At 44.2% G+C, this 22,908-nt stretch overlaps 1 protein-coding gene across 1 annotated transcript in view; it reads right to left on the bottom strand.

The window, feature by feature from the left end:
- The window catches only part of COL22A1 (collagen type XXII alpha 1 chain), a 211,580-nt gene that overhangs the window by 119,963 nt on the left and 68,709 nt on the right, over nucleotides 1-22,908 (bottom strand). Inside the window, exons 5-11 of the mRNA XM_076329048.1 lie at nucleotides 20,490-20,613; nucleotides 17,737-18,012; nucleotides 16,606-16,686; nucleotides 15,884-15,997; nucleotides 15,247-15,291; nucleotides 10,422-10,475; nucleotides 9,589-9,624 (exon numbers count right to left, since the gene is read on the bottom strand). Coding sequence (XP_076185163.1) covers nucleotides 9,589-9,624; nucleotides 10,422-10,475; nucleotides 15,247-15,291; nucleotides 15,884-15,997; nucleotides 16,606-16,686; nucleotides 17,737-18,012; nucleotides 20,490-20,613 — 730 coding nt within the window. The remainder of the gene's footprint in view (nucleotides 1-9,588; nucleotides 9,625-10,421; nucleotides 10,476-15,246; nucleotides 15,292-15,883; nucleotides 15,998-16,605; nucleotides 16,687-17,736; nucleotides 18,013-20,489; nucleotides 20,614-22,908) is intronic.

Below are 22,908 nucleotides of genomic sequence, written 5' to 3'. Positions count from 1 at the left end.
TCCAGCCTGAGCCTTACCTGCAACCAAGTCACACACACAGCCCTTCTGGTCCCAAAATTCATCCCTTAAAAATACCCAAGCAAAAGCTCTCCTTTGCCGTCAAACCAGCATGCAATATCAGACTCCAGCTATGTCTGGGGCACCTTTTGCAGGCAGACTTTTCTGCCTCATTTCCTTGTGCCCCAAGTTACTGGATGCTAGCCAGCCCTGACCCAGAGGCACTGTGCTCATGCTAATTTGGTAAGCCCTGCTGACAGCACAGTTCTGGGGTAAAAGAGTTGCACGGCTTTCAGGTCAGACCCTTCTTATATTCAGCTGCCTTGGGGCAAAGAGAGAGAGCACAGGGCTCTGTGTGGATAGACTGTATCTAACAGGGTAGATTTCCACAGCTTTTCCAGAAGCCCTAAAAATGGCAATAACTCCAATTTGGAAGACAAGTGAAGGAAGGGGAAGCAAAACCTTTGTTTGAAGGATCTAGCAGGCAAGATATACAAAGCCTGGGGGGAAAGAGGTTCTCCAGCTTCATTGTGCAGGAACAAAGACTAGCTGCTTTGCCCAAGGTCAGAAAATCTGTTGCACCCGTTTTAAGCCTGGGTCTCCTGCAGCCTAGCCCAGAGCCTTAACTATCTGCCTGCTTTTCTTTTCTATGCTTGGTCTTGCAGTTACTGCATCTCTAATAAGCCAAGCCACTTCAGAGGTTTTATTCTCGTTAGAAATCCTATAATACTCCTTCTGCATTTTTATCAGAGCGAGTCATTACCATGAAAAAAAAATTGTTAGGAGAATATAGACTTAATCTACTAAAGTTGTTTCGCATAGTCATTGCTGCGTATGTGATTATTAGCATGAAAGGAAACAGATAAAGCACAAAGGGAAAGCTTGGATATTCTTGGAAACACATTAGTGAGGGAAGTCCCAGTGTAAACCATAATGAAACCTTCATCCACCACCTCTGCAGAAGGTGGGTGCTCCTGGTTAGAGTTTTCTCCTCCGACAGATTGGTTTCCTGTGGAAAATCACAGTAGTGATCACTTGACCCATTTGTTTCATGTCACCTTTCTTGTGTTTCCTACTCTTCCTCAACAGCTATAGACAGTATTGGCCCAAGCTCTGAGTGGGCTATGGAAACTTCTGTCCCCTTCTGGGCAATGAGGGTGTTAAGAATATTCAAGAGCTGTACAGAAGCCTAAGAATAGCTACCAGCAGTCAGGCCAAAGGTCTAGCTAGCTCCTATCCCATCTGCAGCAGTGGCCTTATGGGAGACTTCTCCAGCCTACTGTCCTGCTATCACCAATCACAGTTTGCAAGAGACTCGCTGACGTCCTGAAGCAGAGATAATGTCTTTGTACTGACTAGATGTTTGCAGATGTCTCTCTTTAGTTAACTCATACGCACTTTTTTAAACACACAAAATTTTAACCTCCAGAGCAGACTACAAAGAGGAGCTCCAATACCTATTGTATGAAAAGCAACTTCATTTTGTTCATTTTAAACTTGCCATCAGCTAGTTTCATTTGCTTCCCCTTAGTTTTTACAACAGAAGAAACAGTGAAAAATAATTTCCTACGATACCTCCATACCACTCAAAGTTTGACAGATTTTCATCATATCCTCTCCAAAGTCAATGCTTTTCCAAGCACCTTCCAACCTGCAGAGCCTTCTTAAGACTGTTGGCCTTTAGGATGCTAGAAGGGTGGCTCAGCACCATTGAGAAATACTCTGTAATTTGCAAGATGAGGGTGTAAGTTTTTGAAAGCCTCTAAGGTAAACTTTGTACGGAGGCTCACGATGTGGATGGCTGTGCCCCAGGAATGCAGAGCTCATACTTTACAGAACCTCCCTTGTCAAACATGATTTCCCTGACTTTGATCAAGAGTCACTGAAACCCCATCTTGCTTGAATCATCCTCAAAAATGCTCTACAGCTGTTGCTTCTGTCCTCACTCCTCTCCTGCACCTACTCCTCTTGGATCAACAGAAGTTTGAAGATTTGAGTTATAACCCTTGCAGGACCAGGCCATCTGGTCTAGCAAATATCCATCTGAATAACCTATGGAATAAAGCCAAAACATTGCCTTTCATGGTGATTGTGTTATAGAATTCGATATTTGCCCATGTATAATAATCAGTTCAATAACATAAGTGTGTGCAAAACAAGTGAATGAACACACAGTAAAGGGGCACACGTTTATGAGCAGAAATATAACAGACTATATCTAATGCCACAGGGATTAAACACTCCGAGGGCTGAAAGATGACAGTCAACAGTGGAAATTTAAGGCCCAATACAAAGCAGTGGCAGCTGAATCACACCTAACCAGGAAATCCACTTGAGAGCAGTTTACATGAGCACCTGTAGATGCATTATGTTATTTTCCTTTTTTTTATATCTGTGCACAATGCATGTTTCTGCACATAAAAAGCATCCTCTACCAGGCTGGGATATTTAGGCCTGGCAGAACATGCTGGGCTGTTGCTTGAGCCATCACAGTGAATTTCCTGGTTTTCAAAGTCACACAAGACCTCATGTCGACATGAATTAGGTTTTTAGCCACAGCTGCTAGTATCTTTTGGTTTACCACTAATGATGTGCTTGGCATGTTATGTATTCTAATACAAGCATCATTTTGGCTTTAACTTAATGATATAACTGAGGTAATGGCCTGGAGAAGCAAGGCCAGTGCCTCTGCTGTCCTCCTGGAAAAGCAAAGGATTTGCCCTCCAAGAAATGCCTCAGACCTCACATAATTGCCCTACACACAATACTTGGCAAAAGCATGATCTGGCAGGTGTTTGGCACTAGCACAGCTGAAGAGCAATACTATAACAAGGGGATGAGTTTAATCTCGTCGTGTCAGTCTTTTCAAAGGTGAGATAACTTCATTCTATCAACACTTAGGATGTGAGCCTTGTGTTTATAAAGGAGCCCACAGCACATGCACAGCAACGATTGCACAGACTGCAGCTGTTTGAAGTCCAGCATCTCTGATCCAGTTTCCTAGCACTGGCCCATACCCATAAAAATCAAGGAAACATAAAGCTGTCACAGCCAGAGTGAAAACAAGAATTCACACTCGTGCAGCCATTACAGCACAGCAGGCAAACAGAAAGGAGCCACATGAATCTTCTCCTTCCAGGTGTTCTCCTATCTGGGAAGGGTTTCATTTCATAGGCTCTCCTCTTTTTTTCAGGAGTATAGGTGGCAACTAGCATTGCAGGCACTTGCATCCCAGCTCCCCGTGGTTCTGGCTACTTCCCTCTCATAGGCACTTCTTCTGACATCAAGACAAAGACATGGTACTGTGCTCCTACATGCAATAGTGATCCATCGTATGCACACCACCTGCATAGCTGATCCCCCCCACGTACAGTCCTACCCCTTTCTGCTGTTGAAGGCTCACCTTTGCACCTGAAAGCTGACCCTAAAAATGATCTTCTGTGTTCGGGAAAAATTATACACACAAACACATTGCCAAGGCGAGCAGCTCTAGTGCCAGCATGATTGGCAGCGGAGCGCTCTAGCGCAGTGTACAGGGGAGTTTCCCGAACCTGGGGAATCTGAAAGGAGCGAAGAGACCCACCAGGAGCCCGCAGCTCGCGCCACAGCGGCTGACGGGACCTGGGCAGGGCCAGGAACAATGGCGGCCAAGCCCCCACACATATAAAGGAAACCCCTGGGGAGCGCTAGTGACAGTCTGTGGCGGCAGGGCGTGCAGGAAGGGCACTGTAACTCTGCCTGCTCAACCAGGGAGCAATGGTATCCACCCGGCAGAAAGCCACGGCCTCTCTAAGCTCTGCACCCACCACGACTGACGCAGCTGCCCAGACAGAGCTCCGGTGGGAACACGCTGCCACCCAGGTGTCCGGCCGCAGGCTGTGCCCTGCTCTTACACCAGTACTGGACGGCAGCAGTGAGCACACCTGTGGGAGGTGCGCCCAGGGAGAGGAACTCCTCCGCTTAGTGACAGAGCTCCGGGAGGAGGTGAGTGGGTTGAGGAGGATCAGGGAGTCTGAGAGGGAGGTGACAGACTACTGGAACCGCCCCCTACCATCCCTGGGACAGACCTGTCAGGCAGACAGGACACATGATATGGAGGATTCCCTATCCTCTCCCCACCCAGCAGAATGCAGGGACTTAAGGGATAGGGGGCAATGGCGACAAGTTCTTGCCTGGCGCAGTAGGCACATCTCCTCCATGACTCCCCCACTTTCCCAGGTGCCCTTGCATAATAGGTACGAGGCTCTGCAAGTGGAACTGAACAATAATGAGGATGATGGTTCATCTAGGTTGGAGGTGTCACCAAGGTTAAGTCGGCCTACGCCCTGCATCAAAACCACTTCCATAAAGAAAAAATGACGAGTCATTGTCATAGGAGACTCTCTTCTGAGGGGAACAGAAGGCCCAATATGCCGACTGGACCCACTTCTTAGGGAAGTCTGCTGCCTCCCTTGGGCCTGGGTTAAAGATGGGACGAGAAAACTTCCTACCCTGGTACAGCCCTCGGATTATTATCCGTTATTGCTTTTTCATGTAGGCAGTGATGAAGTTGCAATAAGAAGTCACAGGGTGATCAAGAGAGACTTCAGGGTCTTGGAACGACTGGTTAAGGGATCAGGAGCACAAGTAGTGTTCCCCTCTATCCTTCCAGTTGCAGGGAATGATGAGGGAAGAAACGGGAAGACCCAGCAGATCAATATCTGGCTCAGTGACTGGTGTCACCAGCAGAATTTGGGGTTTTTTTGATCATGGGTCAGTCTACACGACACCAGGCCTGCTAGTGACAGACGGGGTATCCCTGTCTCAAAGGGGGAAAAGGATCTTTGCACAGGAGTTAGCAGGGCTCATGGAAAGAGCTTTAAACTAGATTTGAAGGGGGAAAGGGATAAAACCAGGGTCGCTAGAGATAAGCCTGGGGGGCGGCATGCCAATGTTTGAGGAAGGGTGTGCTAGCGAGGTCCTTCAGTCTGCTCTATGATGTTCTGAGTACACTGGAGCACATTTGAAATGTCTTTATACTAATGCATGCAGCATGAGGAATAAACAAGAGGAGCTAGAAGCTTTGGCCCAGTCCCAGAGCTACGACTTCATTGGCATATGCAAAACCTGGTGGCATGAGTCCTGGGACTGGGGTGCCGTGATGAACGGTTCTAGGCTTTTCAGGAGGGATAGGCATGGCAGGTGAGGCAGGGGGGTGGTGCTGTATGTAAGGGAGGGGTTGGATTGTGTGGTGCTTGCAGTTGGCGATGACACGGTTGAGATCGACTTGGTAAGGATGAAGGGGAAAGCAAATAAAGGGGATTTTGTGGGATCCTACTATCGACCACCCAGACAGGATGACAACACTGATGAATTATTCTACAAGGAATTAAGGGATATCTCTAGATCAACTGCCCTTGTCCTTATGGGTTATTTTAACTTCCCAGACGTCAGCTGGGAATATCATACAGTGGACACAAACAGGTCCAGGAAATTTCTGAAGCACATTGAAGATAACTTCTTGGTGCAGGTACTAAGGGAGCCGACTAGGAAAGGTGCCCTCCTAGATTTGTTTGTAAACAGAGAGGGACTCGTAGGCAAAGTGGCTGTCTTGGTCACAGTGACCATGAAGTAGTTGAGTTTCAAATCACTGGTGATAGGAGAAAAACTGCTAGCAAAACTTTGATCCTGGATACAGGGAGAGCAACCTTCGGGCTACTGAAGGAGCTAGTTAGTACGGTCTCCTGGGAATCTACTTTTGAAGGTATTGGGGTCCATGAATGCTGGTCACTTTTTAAGAGCCATCTCTTAGGAGTGCAGGAGCAGGCAATTCCAAAGTGTTGGAAGTCAAGCAAGCAGGGCAGAAGGCCGGCTTGGCTGAGCAGGGATGATCTTCTAGAACTTTGGTGGAAAAGGAAAGCGTATGGACAGTGGAAGCAAGGACAGGCAACACAGAAGGACTACAGAGATGCTGTTCGCCACTGTAGGGAGAAAATTTGTGCGGCCAAAGCTCAATTAGAGTTCAAGCTGGCCAGCACTGCGAAGGACAACAAAAAGGTCTTTTTAAAATATGTTAACAGCAAAAGGAGGACAAGAGATAACACTGGTCCATTGCTTGATGAGGTCAGTCACCTCACAAATAGGGACGTAGACAAAGCAGAGACACATAATGCTGCCTTCGCCTCTGTCTTCAACACCAATGATGGGCCCTGGGACCCCTGGAACCCTGTGTTGGAAGACCATGACTGGGGGGGATGATAAACTCCTAGCAGACTCTGAATTTGTTCAAGACTTGCTGCTTCAGCTGGATGTACATAAGCCTCTGGCCCGATGGGATTCATCCCAGGGTACTGAAAGAGCTGGGTGATGTTATCACAGGACCTCTCTCCATTATTTTTCAACAGTCTTGGGAGTCTGGAGAGGTCTCAGTCGACTGGAAGCTGGCAAATGTTACACCAATTTTCAAGAAGGGAAAGAATTAAGACCCTGGTAACTACAGGCCTGTCAGTCTCACTTCAGTGCCTGATAAAATTATGGAGAAGGTTATTCTGGGAGTTATTGAAAAACACTTGAGACCACACAGTCATTGGTCATAGCCAGCATGGGTTCATAAAGGAAAAGTCCTGCTTAACCAACTTAATTTCCTTTTATGACAAGGTCACCCATCTAGATGACCAAGGGAAGCCAGTAGATGTAGTTAGTTTTGGATTTTAGCAAAGCCTTTCATACTCTCTCTCACAGTATCCTTCTGGACAAAGTGTCCAGAAGGATACTGTGTCAGCACACAGCTAGACAAGTCCATAATACGTTGGGTGAGCAATTGGCTGATGGGTCAGGCTCAAAGAGTTATAGTAAATGGGATTACATCAGGCTGGTGGCCAGTCACCAGTGGGGTTCCCCAGGGCTCAATTTTAGGGCTAGTGCTCTTCAATGTTTTTATAAATGATCTGGATGCAGGAATCAAGTGTACATTAACTAAGTTTGCCAATGATACTAAACTAGGAAGAGCTGTGGACTCCTTCGAGGGTAGAGAGCCCTTACAGAGAGATCTGGATAGACTCGAGAGCTGGGCAATCACCAACCGTATGAAACACAACACGAGCAAGTGCCGGATTCTCCACGTGGGGCGGGGTAATCCTGGTTAAGCATACAAACAGGGGGACGAGAGGCTGGAGAGCAGCCCTGCAGAAAGAGATCTGGGAGTCTGGGTTGATGGCAAGTTGAATACGAGTCAACAGTGTGCCCTGGCAGCCAAAAGGGCCAACCATGTCCTGGGGTGCATCAAGCACAGCATAGCTAGCTGGTCGAGGGAGGTGACTGTCCCATGCCAAACATGCACTGGTGCGGCCCCACCTCAAGTACTGTGTGCAGTTTTGGGCACCTCAATATAAGAAGGACATCAGACTATTAGAGCGTGTCCAGAGGAGGGCGACTAAGATGGTGAAAGCCTTCAGGGCAAGACTTAGGAGGAGCAGCTGAGGTCACTTGGTCTGTTCAGCTTGGAGAAGAGAAGGCTGAGGGGTGACCTCATCACAGTCTACAGCTTCCTCAAGGGGGGCAGCGGAGGGGGAGGTGCTGATCTCCTCTCTCTGGTGACCAGCGATAGGACACGAGGAAATAGAACGAAGCTGCATCAGAGCAAGTTCAGGCTGGACGTTAAGAAAAGGTTGTTCATGGAGAGAGGGTGATAGGTCACTGGAACGGGCTCCCTAGGGAAGTGGTCATGGCACCAAGCCTGTCAGAGTTCCGAGAACATCTGGATGACGCTCTTAGTCATATGGTTTAGTTTTAGGTAGTCCTGCGAGGAGCAGGGAGTTGGACTCTGTGATCCTTATGGGTCCCTTCCAACTTGAGATGTTCTATGATTCTGTATCCCCAGGCTCCCTTTTTAATCAAGCCAGCAATGTACAGCTGATATATCTTTGCTCTCCATCGGCAACAGCACTGACACCCAGCCATCGGGCAGACATGGGGCACAAACACACCGGGTACCAAATACACTTCCTCCACAGATGAGGACAAGCTGCCTCAGCTGGCATAAGTACCAAATAAACAAAACAAGTTGGCCATAAACTCAGGGATCTCTCTGCCTACACATTAATTTGGGCCAATTAGTGTTGTTTGGCTATCCCAGTCAAAGAAGTTCTGCACATACTGTGGGGTCTTTTTATTTTTTCCCCTCCAATCCAGACTTGCAGACCTATTGTTCTAGGCTTGACAATAATACAGATGGAGTGATGTTTTCTGACACTTTTCTGCAGAGATCAAAACATAAGAAAACAAGAACTTGCTTCAACTGCAGCACAACTCATATTGTAAACATCGTGTTTGCCATCAGACTGCTGACTCTCACCACCTGCAAATCAGAAGCTGGTTTCCAAAGGCTGGATCCTGAGTCTCAAAGGCTAAATAGTGTCTGTCAGTGGGAGGACTGCAGGAAGATGGATGCAGAAATGTGTGCTTTATAGCCCCCATGTCTCTAGCCTGGCTCGATAATATTTCCTGCCATGAGCAACCCTCATTTAGATTGTAATTTCATATGATGCATTACCACTATATACAATCAATATATCATAATCATAGAAAGAACAAATGAGAAGATGCAATGGCCATAAATGCCATGTTCTCGCTAGTGCAGCATTCTTCCTTTCAGACCACAATCCAATATTATTTTAAATTCCCTGAGCAATCGAGTAGCCACAGACCCCCTGGAAAACAGCTCCACAAATTCTTAATCCCATTTTCAGTATGGACCATAACTTCTTCCTTAATACATCCATCTATCTCCTAGACCCTCCTGTTAATCTTTTTCCATTGTTCCCCATAACTTGAAATTTCATTTTGGTGGTAAGGAAAACACCCACAACCAGGTGTGATATGGAGCTACAGAGAGAAAGAGCTACTTCTCTGCAGTCTAGGTCTGCAGCCTCATTTTGTTGTGGGGAATAGGAAGTTTGCAGCCAGAATTGCCTGGAAACCAACATCTTTTTTCATGCAAATTAGTCCAGTCATGCTACTTGTTTCCCATTGTTGATCGCCATTGAACGCATTTTCCAAGATAGATAACCTAGCAATTTCCAGTGGTTATTCTGTATCCTCAATTTTAACCTCCACGTCTTAATACTCTGTCCTGCCTAATATTTGCAGTAAGAAAATACTCCAGCTTTTGTCCTTCAGGTTATTAATGAAAACATACAATGAAAAGAAACAGTGTGGCAGTCTCCTCATGATGCAAATTTAATCTTGTTGAAAATTCAATAAACACAAAATTATACTTTCCCTTTGTTTTTCATCCTTCCAGCCAGTTGCTTTACTGCATTATCCTCCACGAACTCACTGCTGCTTACACAAAGCAAAGATTATGATTTAAATTTGATGGCATTTTACATGGCCAATGCACAAAGGAAACTCAAGGAACATGAAAAGGAAAAGCAATGAACACTCAAAAGCTTTTCTGCAGAAGGAGGCATAACACAATATAAAAGTTCCCCACGAAGATCCAACTGTATCACATCTCTTGCATCCTGTGCACTCCAAAAGCAACCTCTGAGCTACGGAAGGCAACAGCAAGTGACTCTCATTTAATTAGTCCAATGAAGGATTAGATCTTACCTTTTCTCCTTTTTCTCCTCTGCCGTAGGCTCTGCCCTAGAAATGAAAGAAGAGGGGAAAAGGTACAACTGATAGCAAGGATGTCAAATGACACTATAAATATATATTTCATATTTTCCTTGTTATATATCCGAGATATATCTATCTATCCACATATATCACATCTATACATATATAGACTCGCAAGTCACAGGACAGCTACTATAGGGAAAGTAATTTTCTTTCAGCATAATTCCTTGATAAAAATTCAGTGACAGATTAAAATAGAAAACCTATCCCAAGTTCTCCTACTGCAGCCAGGAAAACATCTTATTTTCTATTCAGGGCAGAGTCTGGTATTATATTTCCAAAATCAAAGATGCCAACAACCCTTATTAGAATGAATTTTACATAGGGTTAAAGATTTTCTCGCCTAAAAACTCAGTCTGGCATTTGCATTAATTGCAGCTGGGGAAAGTTGTATCTTGGTCATCTGAATATAAAGGAGTTGAGAGAGATTTTCATCTTCCTTGTGTAGAGTTGCCTCATACTGTCCCCGTCGGATGTGCAGCTGTGCTATAATCAAGTACACCCAAGTTACATATTTTAATTAGAAGGCCAATACTAAGTCAGTTATCAGCTGTATTCAGGGATGAAGCCACCCATTTCTCCCCCTCCAAGAAATGCCATTGAGTGCCAGAAAGATCAGCTTTCTCCTGGGATAAAGGTCCAGCAGAGGGAACATATTCAACAGGGCACATTGACATTGAGAGCAAATTCTCACCATAAAGGAGAAAACAACTACTTGTATTTCCATCTCCTTACATAAGATCATTCTGTTATTTCTTACTTACTGACTCTCCTTTTTCTCCTCTGAGCCCAGGAAGCCCTTGGCTGCCACTTTCTCCCTTGAAAAAGAAAGGGTGTTAATACCACAGAGTTAATTAATTCCTTTCTTGACAGGCATAGAAATAACAGATGAGATTTCCCCTTACACCTCCATGTTGGACCCATTTGTGAAGTGTACTACATCAGTGGTTGTATTTTGTGGTCAGCTTTCCGTTGCTTTGATTTTTTGGGAAGCAGTGCAACAAGGGTTTGACTGAGATTGTGGACACTTCTGGTCCCACCAGTCTCTACTGCCAAGATTTTAGCTCCTGCCATAAGGACTGGGTGTACCTCACTGACTTGAATGTCCAAGTTCTCAGATTGATTTTATATTCTATTTTTCATATGAAAATACTGCTAGAAGCCTTCAGGGTGCACTGGCAAGGCAGAGAGCTTTCTCTTGTGACATACTTCAGAAGTCTTTATTTTCTATTAAGCCAGGAAGGACTTGGAAGGGTGGCTTGCATAAGACCTAGAAGGTGTATACCTAAAATATGGAAAAAATAAACCTGTAAACATTGTCAAGATTTCAGAGCTGTTTTTTAAAAAATTCAAACCCCCTTGTTTTCATTCACACTAAATTTTCATGATCAGCTAACTCCTCCCTTCCCTCACAGAAGTGTGCAACACGCGCACAGTCACTTTCCTTGCTTGCTCCAGTGGAAGAGAGGGAAGGAAACACAGAAAAAAGACAGTTGAAAACATACAAATTATGGGTAGAGGAATGAAACTGGAGAAGCAAATACATAGGGAGGAAAAGAGAAAAATGGTCAATCAAAAACCAAACAAAACTTTTTCTTCACTTGTCTCCTAAAAAGGACATGGGTGAAAGGGATGAAGAATCAAAGAAGATGCATCATTTCATAAATATTCATCAGATACGGAACTAAAAGTGGTGCCAAAAACAGAAGTGCGGAAAAAAATACCTGCAAATCATTTTCACATACTGCTCCGCAGCCACAAAACTGGAAGAAGGACCAGCTGAGGATATACCCATTATTAAGACTAGTTTAAAGCTATGTGCAGAGCTGCCAGCAGTTCCTTCACAATTCCTCTAGCACCGGAGCTGCTGGAGAGCAGAGGGCTCTGCCCACACACCTCTACCTAGCTCCTGCCTGATCCTCACCCAAAAGGTATATACTGGAAATACGCTGTGCTGAGCTCCCCATCCATCACTAACAAATACCATGTCCTCACCTATTCATACCTCCCACCGTCTTTTGCTTGTAGGGAGTTTAGGCACTTTGGACTTCAGCGTAGACATGGCATCAAGCGGAAAAAGTCTCAGACCCGGAGCAGGGCCCTCCAGTACCACGGCAGCAATAAGTCCAATGACCCCTGTACTCCCCAAATCTCCCCACATGGACCACAGTAGGATTTAATTTTGCGGCTTTATTCAATTTGTCCTGATCTATGCCCCCAAAAATGTGCTTAGCTGCACCAGACACTGAAACATTTGTCTGGATCATGCTTTCTTGTCCTCAGATGAAGACAGGCTTTTGAAAGCACAGGAAATATTAAAGTTTCTTTCTTTAACCTTTATCATTTTTTGCCAAAAGAAAGAAACCTCACAGAGCAAGTACCTTATATGCAAAAACAGTGTCACAGACAATTCAAGTAGGCTGTGGCAAAATTCATAGAAGTTTTTATGCAACCATCTCTTTTAAATCACTTAAAGTACACCAAAACTCCTTTTTAATTTGGAGGAAAAAATACATCCTGCCAGAGCATGCCTAATACACTGGACTTCACAAACTTCCCAAAGACAGGTAAGTAATGCCATTTCTATGACGTGGACAAAAACAGATCTCGCAGAGAAGTGATTTTCTCTAAACTCGGATCAATAGAAGTGCGGGAAGAGAGCAGAAGCCTGTTGACCATCAGCCCAGTGCCCCAACCAGCCAAGCTGGCTGCCTGCAAACAACACAGCATGCAGGGCGAGTACGGAAGAAAAATAAAGTAGACTGGGCTGTCGTTAGCATCTAAAATTTATCAATAGGACCCAGCTTCAGGCATGATAGCCAATTCTTCCAAAGCTATTTCCTGCCTCACTCTTCCCCAATACCATCCTTTACTGTATCTCCTTCCAAAACATATACTCTGTGTCTCCAGGCATTACCTTCAGTTTGGCACCATGGATGACTGAGGCAGAAGTGTTCATCTCCTGTTTTGCCCTGCCTTTGGAGACTTAAATTAGAGAGGAACAGAAACTCATTATCTTCCCGCACTGCTTATACACTTCATATATTTCCACTGGTCAGAGGGTACCATAAGAACAGCCTGTCCAAACCTCCTCCCCTAAAAGAAGGAATACGCTATGGGAGCTCAGGATAACAGAGCCTGAACACCAGTCTCTCCATCTTCAACTCAGATGGATGACAGACACATTCACTTTACCTAACACACGCTCAGACTGACCTTTTTTTTAAAAAGAAAACAGAAAGAACCACGTAGCTATTATTCCTTCTTTAGATAAAGAGTGAAAAAGCCACCAGCTACTACTGGTCTAGGGAAAACAAAACAAAACCAAACCCCAAGCTGTACTTGCTTGTTAGCCTGTTCTAATCAAACCTAAGAGTATAGTAGAGATCTTATGGTTTGGCTTTTTTTTAGTGTTTCCTGAAGCCCCAGCTTTTGGATTCAAGTAAAAAATGGAAATCTTTGATATTTGTTACCTTAAAAAAGCTTTACAGCCCTCCTCATTACACAGCAACAAAGCTTTAAAACACCACCCTTGCACCTCAGAAATGAGGACCCAAGTTGAATGATCCTAAAACATATTATTGTCACTTATGACCACATAATGCAGAAGCCATGCATATTTTTGTGGGGCCTTAATAAAGTACCAGGTGGTAATATTGGGGAGTTGCAAATAGCATTCACTTTCTTACTCATAGCCAGCATTTTAGCCTGGGTAGCTTGATAACGTTGCAGAGAGAGAGAGGAGGAGATATTGGTTCCTGCACACAGAGCAGGGACTGTGACAAGCTGGTCCTTGGCAATAGCGATGCAAGAACTGTTGTCAAGGCTGGTATACGTTATTTAATCACAACATCTTTGCAAGTCAGGAGCAAAATCTATTACTTGCCTTATTTAGCAAGATAGAGAAACTAAGTAATTTGTCTCAAATCGTCACATTTGTACCAAATTGTTGTCAGAGCCTGGATTTAAATGGCATCATCGCCAGCTCCCTGAGACTGTGACGCAGTCCTGCCTCAGCTGTACACAAGTCTCAGACCAATACAGCCAGGGAAAAGTCACACACATCTGCAGTGCTCTTCAGCAACCTACCTGCAGGAGTGGGACAGCCATTTTGGGATCTATTACAGAAAACCTGCTGATGCTGTGCTTGGATATACACTATTTTGTATTCGACTAGTATCTCCTGCAGCCCAGCAGCGTGCCACGTTACGTATTACAGACATCCTCACCAGCACATAGACCTTGTCAAAGCAGTGAAAGACAACGGGATGTGGCTGCAGGGTGCTTTTACTATTATCATCATCGTCCTTCTGCAACCTCCTCACAACAGTCATGGTTCTGCCATTCTTCAAAATAGCCCATCATTATTTAAGCTGTCACAGATTAAAATAGAAAGTTGCTATTTATATACGCGTGGAAGCATAAGGAAACATTTTCTGCAGTTTCAGTCAGGCACATCTGAGCATTAATGTGCCCGTGTTCTTTCATGCCAGCATAAAACATACTCCAAAACACATCTCCTCATCATCCAAAACTTCTCCCTGCAGACAGAGGACCAAGCCTTGCCAAAAAAACCCACAACACATTGCTGAGGATGTCTGACCTTCCAAGACCCAGATTTCTCCTTTCTCCTCCCACAGTGTTTCATAATAACTGAGTAACTTTTGGTGGGATGCAATTAGTTTATTCACTAAACAGGTATAAATTCAGTGACTGATTTGCAGAAGTGATTCAGATAGAAATAGTTTTGAATACAAATTGTTCCCAAACACCTTTCTAATCACACAGATGGTGAAACTGGGAACGACCAATACCACCAACTTTCACCGCTTCAGCAATGTTGTGAATCTTTGTTTTCTTCCAATACAAGTGCTCCCTTTAAGTCAATTGTCTCGCAGCTCTATTTGTAACCAAGCACAGAAGGAAAATGTGTGTATGCTGAATGTACACATGTGCATATCAAAGAAGCTTGCAGAATATGCAGGACAATATAGAGGTTGCACTGTGAAACTTGAAGCAGAGATCACAACCACTCTCCTACTGTTATCTAGGAAGAAGAGTCCTGAGGAAAGTGGCCTATATTTAACATCAGCTCATGACTCAGACAATCTTGCTAAGGATAACAGATTGTGGCTAATCCTTTACCCTAGTCTCAGGAAGTTTTGCAGAGTGTGACTGGGAGGCTGCTACCTAACCGATGGGTATCTATTACTGCTGAGCAAGGCACAGCACAGAAGCAGCGCATGGTTTTCCAGGTGACTTATGAAAGCTGTGCATGACCTAGTGAATAACACTAACTTGCAAAAATGACAGTTTAGAAGCTACAGGAAAAGATTTTGGAACACACTTACTCTAAGAATGACATAAAGCAGCAACAGAGAAGCTCAAATGCAAGCCTGGAGCAAAGATACAAGATGGCCAGAGTCTCCTGCACTCCCAGGCTCATCCAAAACCATCTGAACTCAGTCATATGCCAAATTGACTCTTACTTCTCAAAATCAACTCCTCAACTTACTCTGAAACTGTTTTCTTTGTTGTTGTTGTTGTTGTTGTTTTTATTGAACAAATGAACTAGCACATATTACTGACCTTTTGACCTTTAGGACCTTCAGGACCAACTGGACCTCTCTCCCCCTAAGACAAAAAAAACATGATTAGTCAGACAGATCTTCTCATTATATAACAGTGCAAGGGGCCCAATCCCACAGCAACTGAGGACAACAAAAATGTTTTTAGGTTTTAGTGGAGAACAGACTAAAAATTACATGCCCTCAAGAGCAATGACAGTGAAGCTGGCTTCTCGGAGGTCCCAGTCACAGCCAATATATGCAAGCACACTGCTTTTAAAAGCTATGAGATTTTTTCAGTGTGCCTATATTTACCTCCAGAATCTCTTCCTTTTATTTGAAGAAGGATGCACATAACCAGGCTGGATAGGAACAACCACTTTGTTTTCAAGGTTGTTACCAGGACTACCAGCATGATCAAAATCACTGAATTAGGTAAAGAGAAAGCACCTGGAAAGACTGCCATTACCTCTACAGACATCCCACCTGTGAACAACACATGCCTGGCGCTCTCTATGAAGTGCTTTCCACCACTAGGTCTTAAAAGTGCTTCATGAACAAATACAGCCCTTCTTATAACTCACTTGCACAGTGTCATACCCCTATTTCCAAACCCATCCAGCATGTCTCAGATGAAACACACTCATCTCAAAACTAACCTTTTGTCCAGCAGGACAGGAGCAGTTGACAGTCTTGAGGTGGCCCACTTGCTCGTTGCCAACAGTGGGCCTCACTTCCAGGGGAGGTGCTTCCGTCAGGACCGTGACCTGGCACTACACCCAAACACTCAAGGTCATGACGAAGCCTTCGATGCTAGAAAGCTTCTTCTTCCACCCGCTTTAGAGAAACCGCATAGGCATTACTGGAGAACGCACAGCTAAATGAGTTGTAGTGAGGAACGAAATCCCACAAAAGCCATTCATTCAAGCAATAGGGAAAAATGTGGCAAAATGAACAATGAATCTCTTTAACCAGGATCGAGGGGAGGAGTGTGAAAGGAGGGTGGAAGTTTCTAATGAGAGCTGGGCACAGGAAACTAAGCAGCAACTGGCACCATTTTAGCTCCTTCCAAATAAAACCAGTGGGAAACATGTTGAATATTTCATGCTGAATTCCTGTTGTTCCATCATCACTTCAGGGTTTTGTTTCCCCTGACAGTTTGACAAGGAAAGAGCAACTTGGAAACTTCAAATTCCTCATACTCATCCCTCTGCAGTAATGCTCTTCTGGCGCTGCTACATTACCAATTATATAGTTAGCTTTCATTCATCATCATTAAAAAAATGATAATCCCACACTGTCATATATTCCCTGATTTATGTAATAGATTTCAATGAAGAGTGTTCATGTGAAAATGAATAAATGACAAAAAGAAGCTTACTGGTCCAGAGGGAATGTCACAGCAGGTCTCCAAGTCAGCATGCCGAGAATCACAGTAAATAACCATCCGCTGAAGATCAAACTAGAAGACAAAGTGAGGCAATAGTCTCAGAGACAGCAAATTATTAAAGACTGCGTGTCCTTTTGCTTGGATACAAACAGTGCAGACGAATACAAACAAAAGCCAGATGGGGCTAAATTCATAGTGATTCTATGGATCCTGTAGTCAATATCTATCTCCCTCTGTATCAATAATGGACCAATATCTCAGCATGCTTCAAGAGTGCTGAGCTAATAAGACCCGGAATATGCCTATTAAATTTCTGGTCCAGGTTTTCATACAAATAAGGAGGCATGCAATCCCCACATCCTGGACAAATTTCTGTCTGACAAGACATATTCTGACCGCCTCCATCCTTCCTAGAATTTCGTCTAGACATAAAGTTTGTTTTTCTCCTGTTGTGCCTTGCATCTTCTGACCATTTACCCCTGCGTGAGAAATGCTATTAGCACATTTAATATGCACATTCCATCCATTTTGCACAGCTAAGAAAGATTACACGTCTCAAAACACCAAACAATCATGCATAAATTATACTGGGTTAACACTGCTACTGGACAATCAGGTCCAACCTGCAGGTCTCAACTTTGGTTCAACTGGAGCAAGAGTGATTTAATATCAGGTATCTTTTCTAAGGAACTAAGAATATATCATGACTCTCCTGAGTTAAGAAGCTTTCTTTTTTTACCCCATCTCTTCCTATCACCGGTGGAAACATTCATAATGCCAAGATCAGACAGCAAAAGACCTTTACATGTGTAGTTCAGTACCCAGTCTGACGGTATTTGTGGATGATTTTGTCTCTGATTTTAACGATAGAACATTCTGGGACTAGACAGAAAGATGAAATTAATTTCTCATTTTTAATCCCTATTACGGAGATACTGACAGTATCACATAGAAAGACAGCAAGTCTTGTACATGATGAGATGCCAATCTGTCTGGTAATGGTTCAGTGATGCTGCTTCAGGAAAAGGGTCAATTACAACATAACCCCCAAAACGCCATTCACATGCTGCAAAGCCAATGCTGAACATTACCCCAGCTCTAATCGGCACATGCAGTACTTACATCAATGGGGACGCTATCATACAAGCGTTTGCCAATCACAGTCTTTCCTTGAATGTCAATATTTTCCCTGTCTTCAATAGGCAGCATCTGCACCAGTCCGCAGTCTATGTAAAGTGAGACAGCCTTTGACTGAATGCTGAGGGCAATTTTGTGCCAGCTGCGGTCAAAAAGATCACTGACTCGTGCATTTCGGAAGACCACTCTCACGGCGTCCTTGGTGAGCCCAATGGCATTGTACTCCACAGCTTTGTTCTCTCCATCCAGTCGGATCGAGACCTACGGTCAGACAGAAATGATTTTGCTAGTGAAGTACAAAGTCTCCTCCTTCCTCCTGCCTGCCTTCCATTGCGACTGACACCCCAAAGTCAGGGATGGTACAGCGTGTGGTGAGAAGCCCAAGCAAAGAGCAGAGAACAGAGTTTTGTGTGAGATATGAAGTTGGACAGGGAGCCTACACTTGTTCTAGTAAATAAGACGGGGCAGGGCACAGGCTTGGGTGCAGACCCATGACCATCTAAAGACTTCTGAGTACAATCCTTGGCATGGTTTCAGCAGATGCCACCTTGACGCCTCCCAGGCAATGCTTGGGCAAGGTTGGTAGCACATATCAGAGGCATCTACCCAAAGGCAGAGAGACAAAGCTGAGACTGTTCTGGATCCCTCTATCCTCTGCGCTCCTCCACAACTTCCCAGCAGCCTCTGTGCTCTTAAGAACCCATCACATGTCCTCAACCGTCCCATGGGACATGGACAAATCTCTCATTGCCTGATATGAAAACAGTCTGCTGAGCTGCAGTACTGCCCACGCTTTATTTCAGACGCTTTGAACAGAAAACTGAAACACACAATTATTATGCCTTAGGCTCAGAGGAGACCTAGGACCATGTATTACACAGTGTGGACGCAACCAGGCCATGCCATTTAAAGTCAGTGCTGAAGACTGGTTCCTGGCCTAATCCAGTTAATTAGAAATAGAAGAGACGATGCCTAGGGATACGGGAAAGTTAGAAGGGTTTAAGGACAGATGGCTTCAAACGTGTTCCTTTCTGACTAAAATTATCGAGTGTAACACACAAGAAATGAGGTCCTAAGTGACTATTCTTAAGCAAAGCATTTTCAAGTGAGAGTGGAAAAAAAGTCCATTTTAATTCTGTATTCAATCATGTCACTCCACTTGATCACTGCAGAATCAAAATCCCACCACTGCCTCCCTCCATCTTTCTCCTTCTACCTATCTCTGCTTTTCTCCCCCCACAAGCCATTCCTAACAGCACCTTGCTACACCCCCCCCCACCGTGTTGCAAGCTATGGAGCAGGCAAAAATAGGCCTTTGAAGACATTACACTTTTAGTTCATTTACAAATTGATTTCTTCTTTTACCAAAGTCAGGCAGTTAACCAGCAAGCAGCAGGGAATGGAGCAAAGCACAGAGCCAGGGGAACAAACAGTCCTTCCGCAAGCTGCAGAGCTGGAAGGAGTTTGGCCACATCGGCACCGAGCCGTGTCTGATGTAAGCAGCCCAGAGTAGGCTGACTCCAGATCTGACCCAACAACTCCGTGCTGGCTGGAAATGCCAGCTCAGATCAGCGTTAGCTCAGAAGTGTCTGCAGTCTGTAAGCTATGCAGGTCTGCAATGTAGTGGCCAAACCACTACTGACTTTACATGAAACAAGGCTCATGAGGCTCTAAGGCACTTCTGGCACCATAGTTTAAGGCACTTTTGAAAATATTACTGAGAATCTTGAGTGCTTTTTTCTCTCCACACCTAAGCAGTTCAAGTTTTCAGCTGTCTCCAAGAAATACTGAGTGATATACACATTCTCAGTCTGCAGGAATTAGGAATGCATGTAGCACAGTAAATCATGTTTCATCTAACAAAGTGCAGCTGATAATAATTTTCATATTAACCTTTTACCATTGTCTGAAACTCAGTTAGCTAAGTCCTCAAACTACACCTATCCTTCACTGCGAGTTCCCAAAATCTTTTTGAATACCAGTCCCAAAGCAGCAGTACTGCGTTACATAGCTACTTGAGCCATGCCGACAGCCCAGTTTAGAGTCATGGGTAGTGCCATCACCACCATGTTTGTACTGAGCAGAAAAACATACAGCCCATCCAAACCACTCCCTCCCCAAGCACACTCGAACCCCAAAACTATAGCATGCTGCTAAGAACATGCTATATAGGAACAGACAGCACTTTATTACACTCTTATGGCATTTTTCTTCTGAGAACCTGAGAGTACTTGACAAAAATTATTAGATCAAATTCTGCAGCAGCCAGGACTCAGGGTTGTGGAGCAGTAATAGGTGTTACATCCACATCCTAAGTAGGGAACCCATAATGCCTTTGCATGATATCTAGAAGTCTGTGCAAAAACTTGACATAGCTCACTGCTCTGTGGTGCATCTGTGTGGCTATCTTTTTCCAAACAGGCAAAATATTTTCCCTAAACAGAACTACCTGAACGAAACAACCCAAAAGTGGTTTCAAGAGCAAGGATAGTATATTTTTCTCCCCCTTTCCAACTAATACATCTATCTGCATGCTAACAACAATCAAGGTCTATGCAAACCTTCCTCCAGGGTTTGAATTAAAGGTAAAGGATTTTCGGCAAAATGAACTGAAAGGCAGGCAAAGGGATTTTTACTAGTCCACAAGGAAAAAGGAGTGGGAGGTTAAGGCAAGAAAGTTGGTTCATGCAACAAAAGAGAAACAAGGTTGCTCTTGCTGGCTGCAAAGGGCCTCGTACCTGTGGTATGCCATACTTGTCAATAATCTGCCAAATATACCAGTCTTCTTTCCTGGAAGCCTTCCGGAATTTGAAGGTAGTTACAAAGGCATATTCATCAGGCAGACCTTGTGGAAATACATCCCTGGCATGGGGAGGGAAAAAGAGACCAATGTATCAGGCTTAGCAGTGAAGAGGAGAACGTCTAAAACTCTGCATGTCCCAGCAACGCTTCCCAAAAGTATCACATTGTTCCTACAAAATCTGCTGTATTTGGCAGCCTGCAGAGAGACGAACATGAGCTTGTGCCCTCCAGGTGGTTCTGTCCTTGAGGAACAATGAAGGTTCTGTTCCTTTTTGGAACAATGATGAAGCTCTCAAATTAAATAAGAAACAGTGAAAATCTGCAGTCTAGTATCCATCACGTCAAAGCAGTTGTTTTTCACCTGGTGCTTCAGTTCATGCAATCTGTAACAACATTCTGTTGTTCTCTAGATGCACTGGAGACCTGTAACATCTGACAATGGGCAGGCACACCTGAAACTCTCTATAAATGTACAGTTATAGCAGAAAATATTGTAATATTTGCCCCAAAACAGGCACTACACCTCATGCCTGCCCAAGAAGATGTTCCTTGGCTGATGGCCTGGGAGAACAGAAGAACCTTCTCAAATTAAACATTACAAACACATTAGGCAGAAATTTACTCAGTATGACACCATAATTCATGCATAAGTCTGAGGTAACCAAAACCAGCACTGTTTGACTCAGCCCCAAAATAAGAACATAGCATAACATGAGCATGCAGGGCTGGACAGAAGGGATAACCCACCCAGTATTATTATTTTTTTGTCACTAGTCATTACTGGATGCCAAAGAATGAACAGAACAAGCATATCCCCCCACCTCCAACTCTTTGGGATCCAGGGGTCAAATTCAGAGACAACTACAATTTCTGCATTAATAACTTTTTATGGATTTATCTTGTATGGACTTCTCCAGTCTCCCCTTGAACTCAGGTAAACTTATTACATCCACAACATCCTTTGGCAAGGAATCACACAGCTCTGCTACCCACTGTATAATGAGCCTCCTCTTGTTTGTTTAGGACCTAGCTCAGTTCTTATAAGGGACAACACAATTAACTATTTTTTATGCCATTCATGATTTTGCAAACTTTGCTTGTAATGCCTCTAAGCCATCTCTTTTTTCCAGCTGAAGAGTCCCAGTTAACTTCAGTTTTCCTCATGCCCAAGCCAGCCTGCTCCTCTGATCGTTCCTAAATAGGCCTTTCCTTAATATCATGTCTTTGCTTCTGGACATCTGAGCAGTCAGGCATAAGCACCCATTAGAAAACAAAACACAACGGCAGCAATTAACAAAGAGCAAAGCAATGAAGACAGATTCTCTTAAGGAATATTTGACACAGTCCATCACTATGCAGAAACTGGCACAGTCGAAGACAAACAAAACTAGAGGCTCTTAATAGCGTTTAAAGCAAAAAACCTCAAAATTTCCAAAATACTTTGCTTTGCAGTTACAGAAAAGGTTGAAAGCCAGTCTTTCCTAATGCCAAAATATTCAGTCATCTTTTAATCTGTGCTTTGAATTTCCTATCTTTTTAGCCAAGTTAAAAATTCAGAACGCTGTGGTTTCATCCACTACTGTGGCTTTTGCTATATACAATGCCCATGCAAGCTATGCACCATTATAAGCTGGTCTTCCTGCTGGGGACACAGGCACTCTCTGAAGTCTTCCAACACAAGAGAAAACTGAACCAGGCTTCCACTAGCTCCTTTACAAAATCATTCCTTTAGAAGAGCAGACAAGGCTGTCTCACTTCTTGGTACAGCTATTCACAAACTAGCCCTCCCTGGTCACAGATCCACCTCACCCCAGCACCCATCTCTCCCATGGCACACAAAATAGCCAGACACTCCCTCCCTTCATGAGAAAATAAGAAGTGTGTCGGTTGTCACTCTTGTGGCAGAGTTGCCATGGAGAATACAACTGGCATGACTGGGGCACTGAAAGCCACCAAGAGAGTCTAGGGGATGTTTGGCAAGAGAAGAGAGTCAGGTCAGTCACATCAGCCCTCCCAACAGGGCACCCTGCCAGGTCTTCTTTACCGTTGACATGCCTTAGTGCAAATTCCCTGTCAAATGGCTTTGTACACTCATTGTGTCCAAGTTTGTCAGAGAAGAAAATGCATGTTTCAGCTTTTAACATCCACCCCTTCAAGAAACTTCAGCAAGGTGGTAATGTTGATAGTTGAAAAGGTGTTGCTTATCGCTGCATCCTCTTGAACAAAAACCATGGATGTTTCTACATGAGAGTGCTGCCAGTGGGGGCATTTCCCTGTGGCTCAGCTCCTCAGTCTCTGTCATTTCAGCATACATGCCTAGTGCATTTACCTTCACTCACTCCTCACCACCTATCT

Source organism: Aptenodytes patagonicus, chromosome 2 (assembly GCF_965638725.1).
Source record: "Aptenodytes patagonicus chromosome 2, bAptPat1.pri.cur, whole genome shotgun sequence".
NCBI classification, from domain to species: Eukaryota; Metazoa; Chordata; class Aves; order Sphenisciformes; family Spheniscidae; genus Aptenodytes; species Aptenodytes patagonicus.
This window is presented reverse-complemented; position numbering and strand designations above follow the sequence as displayed.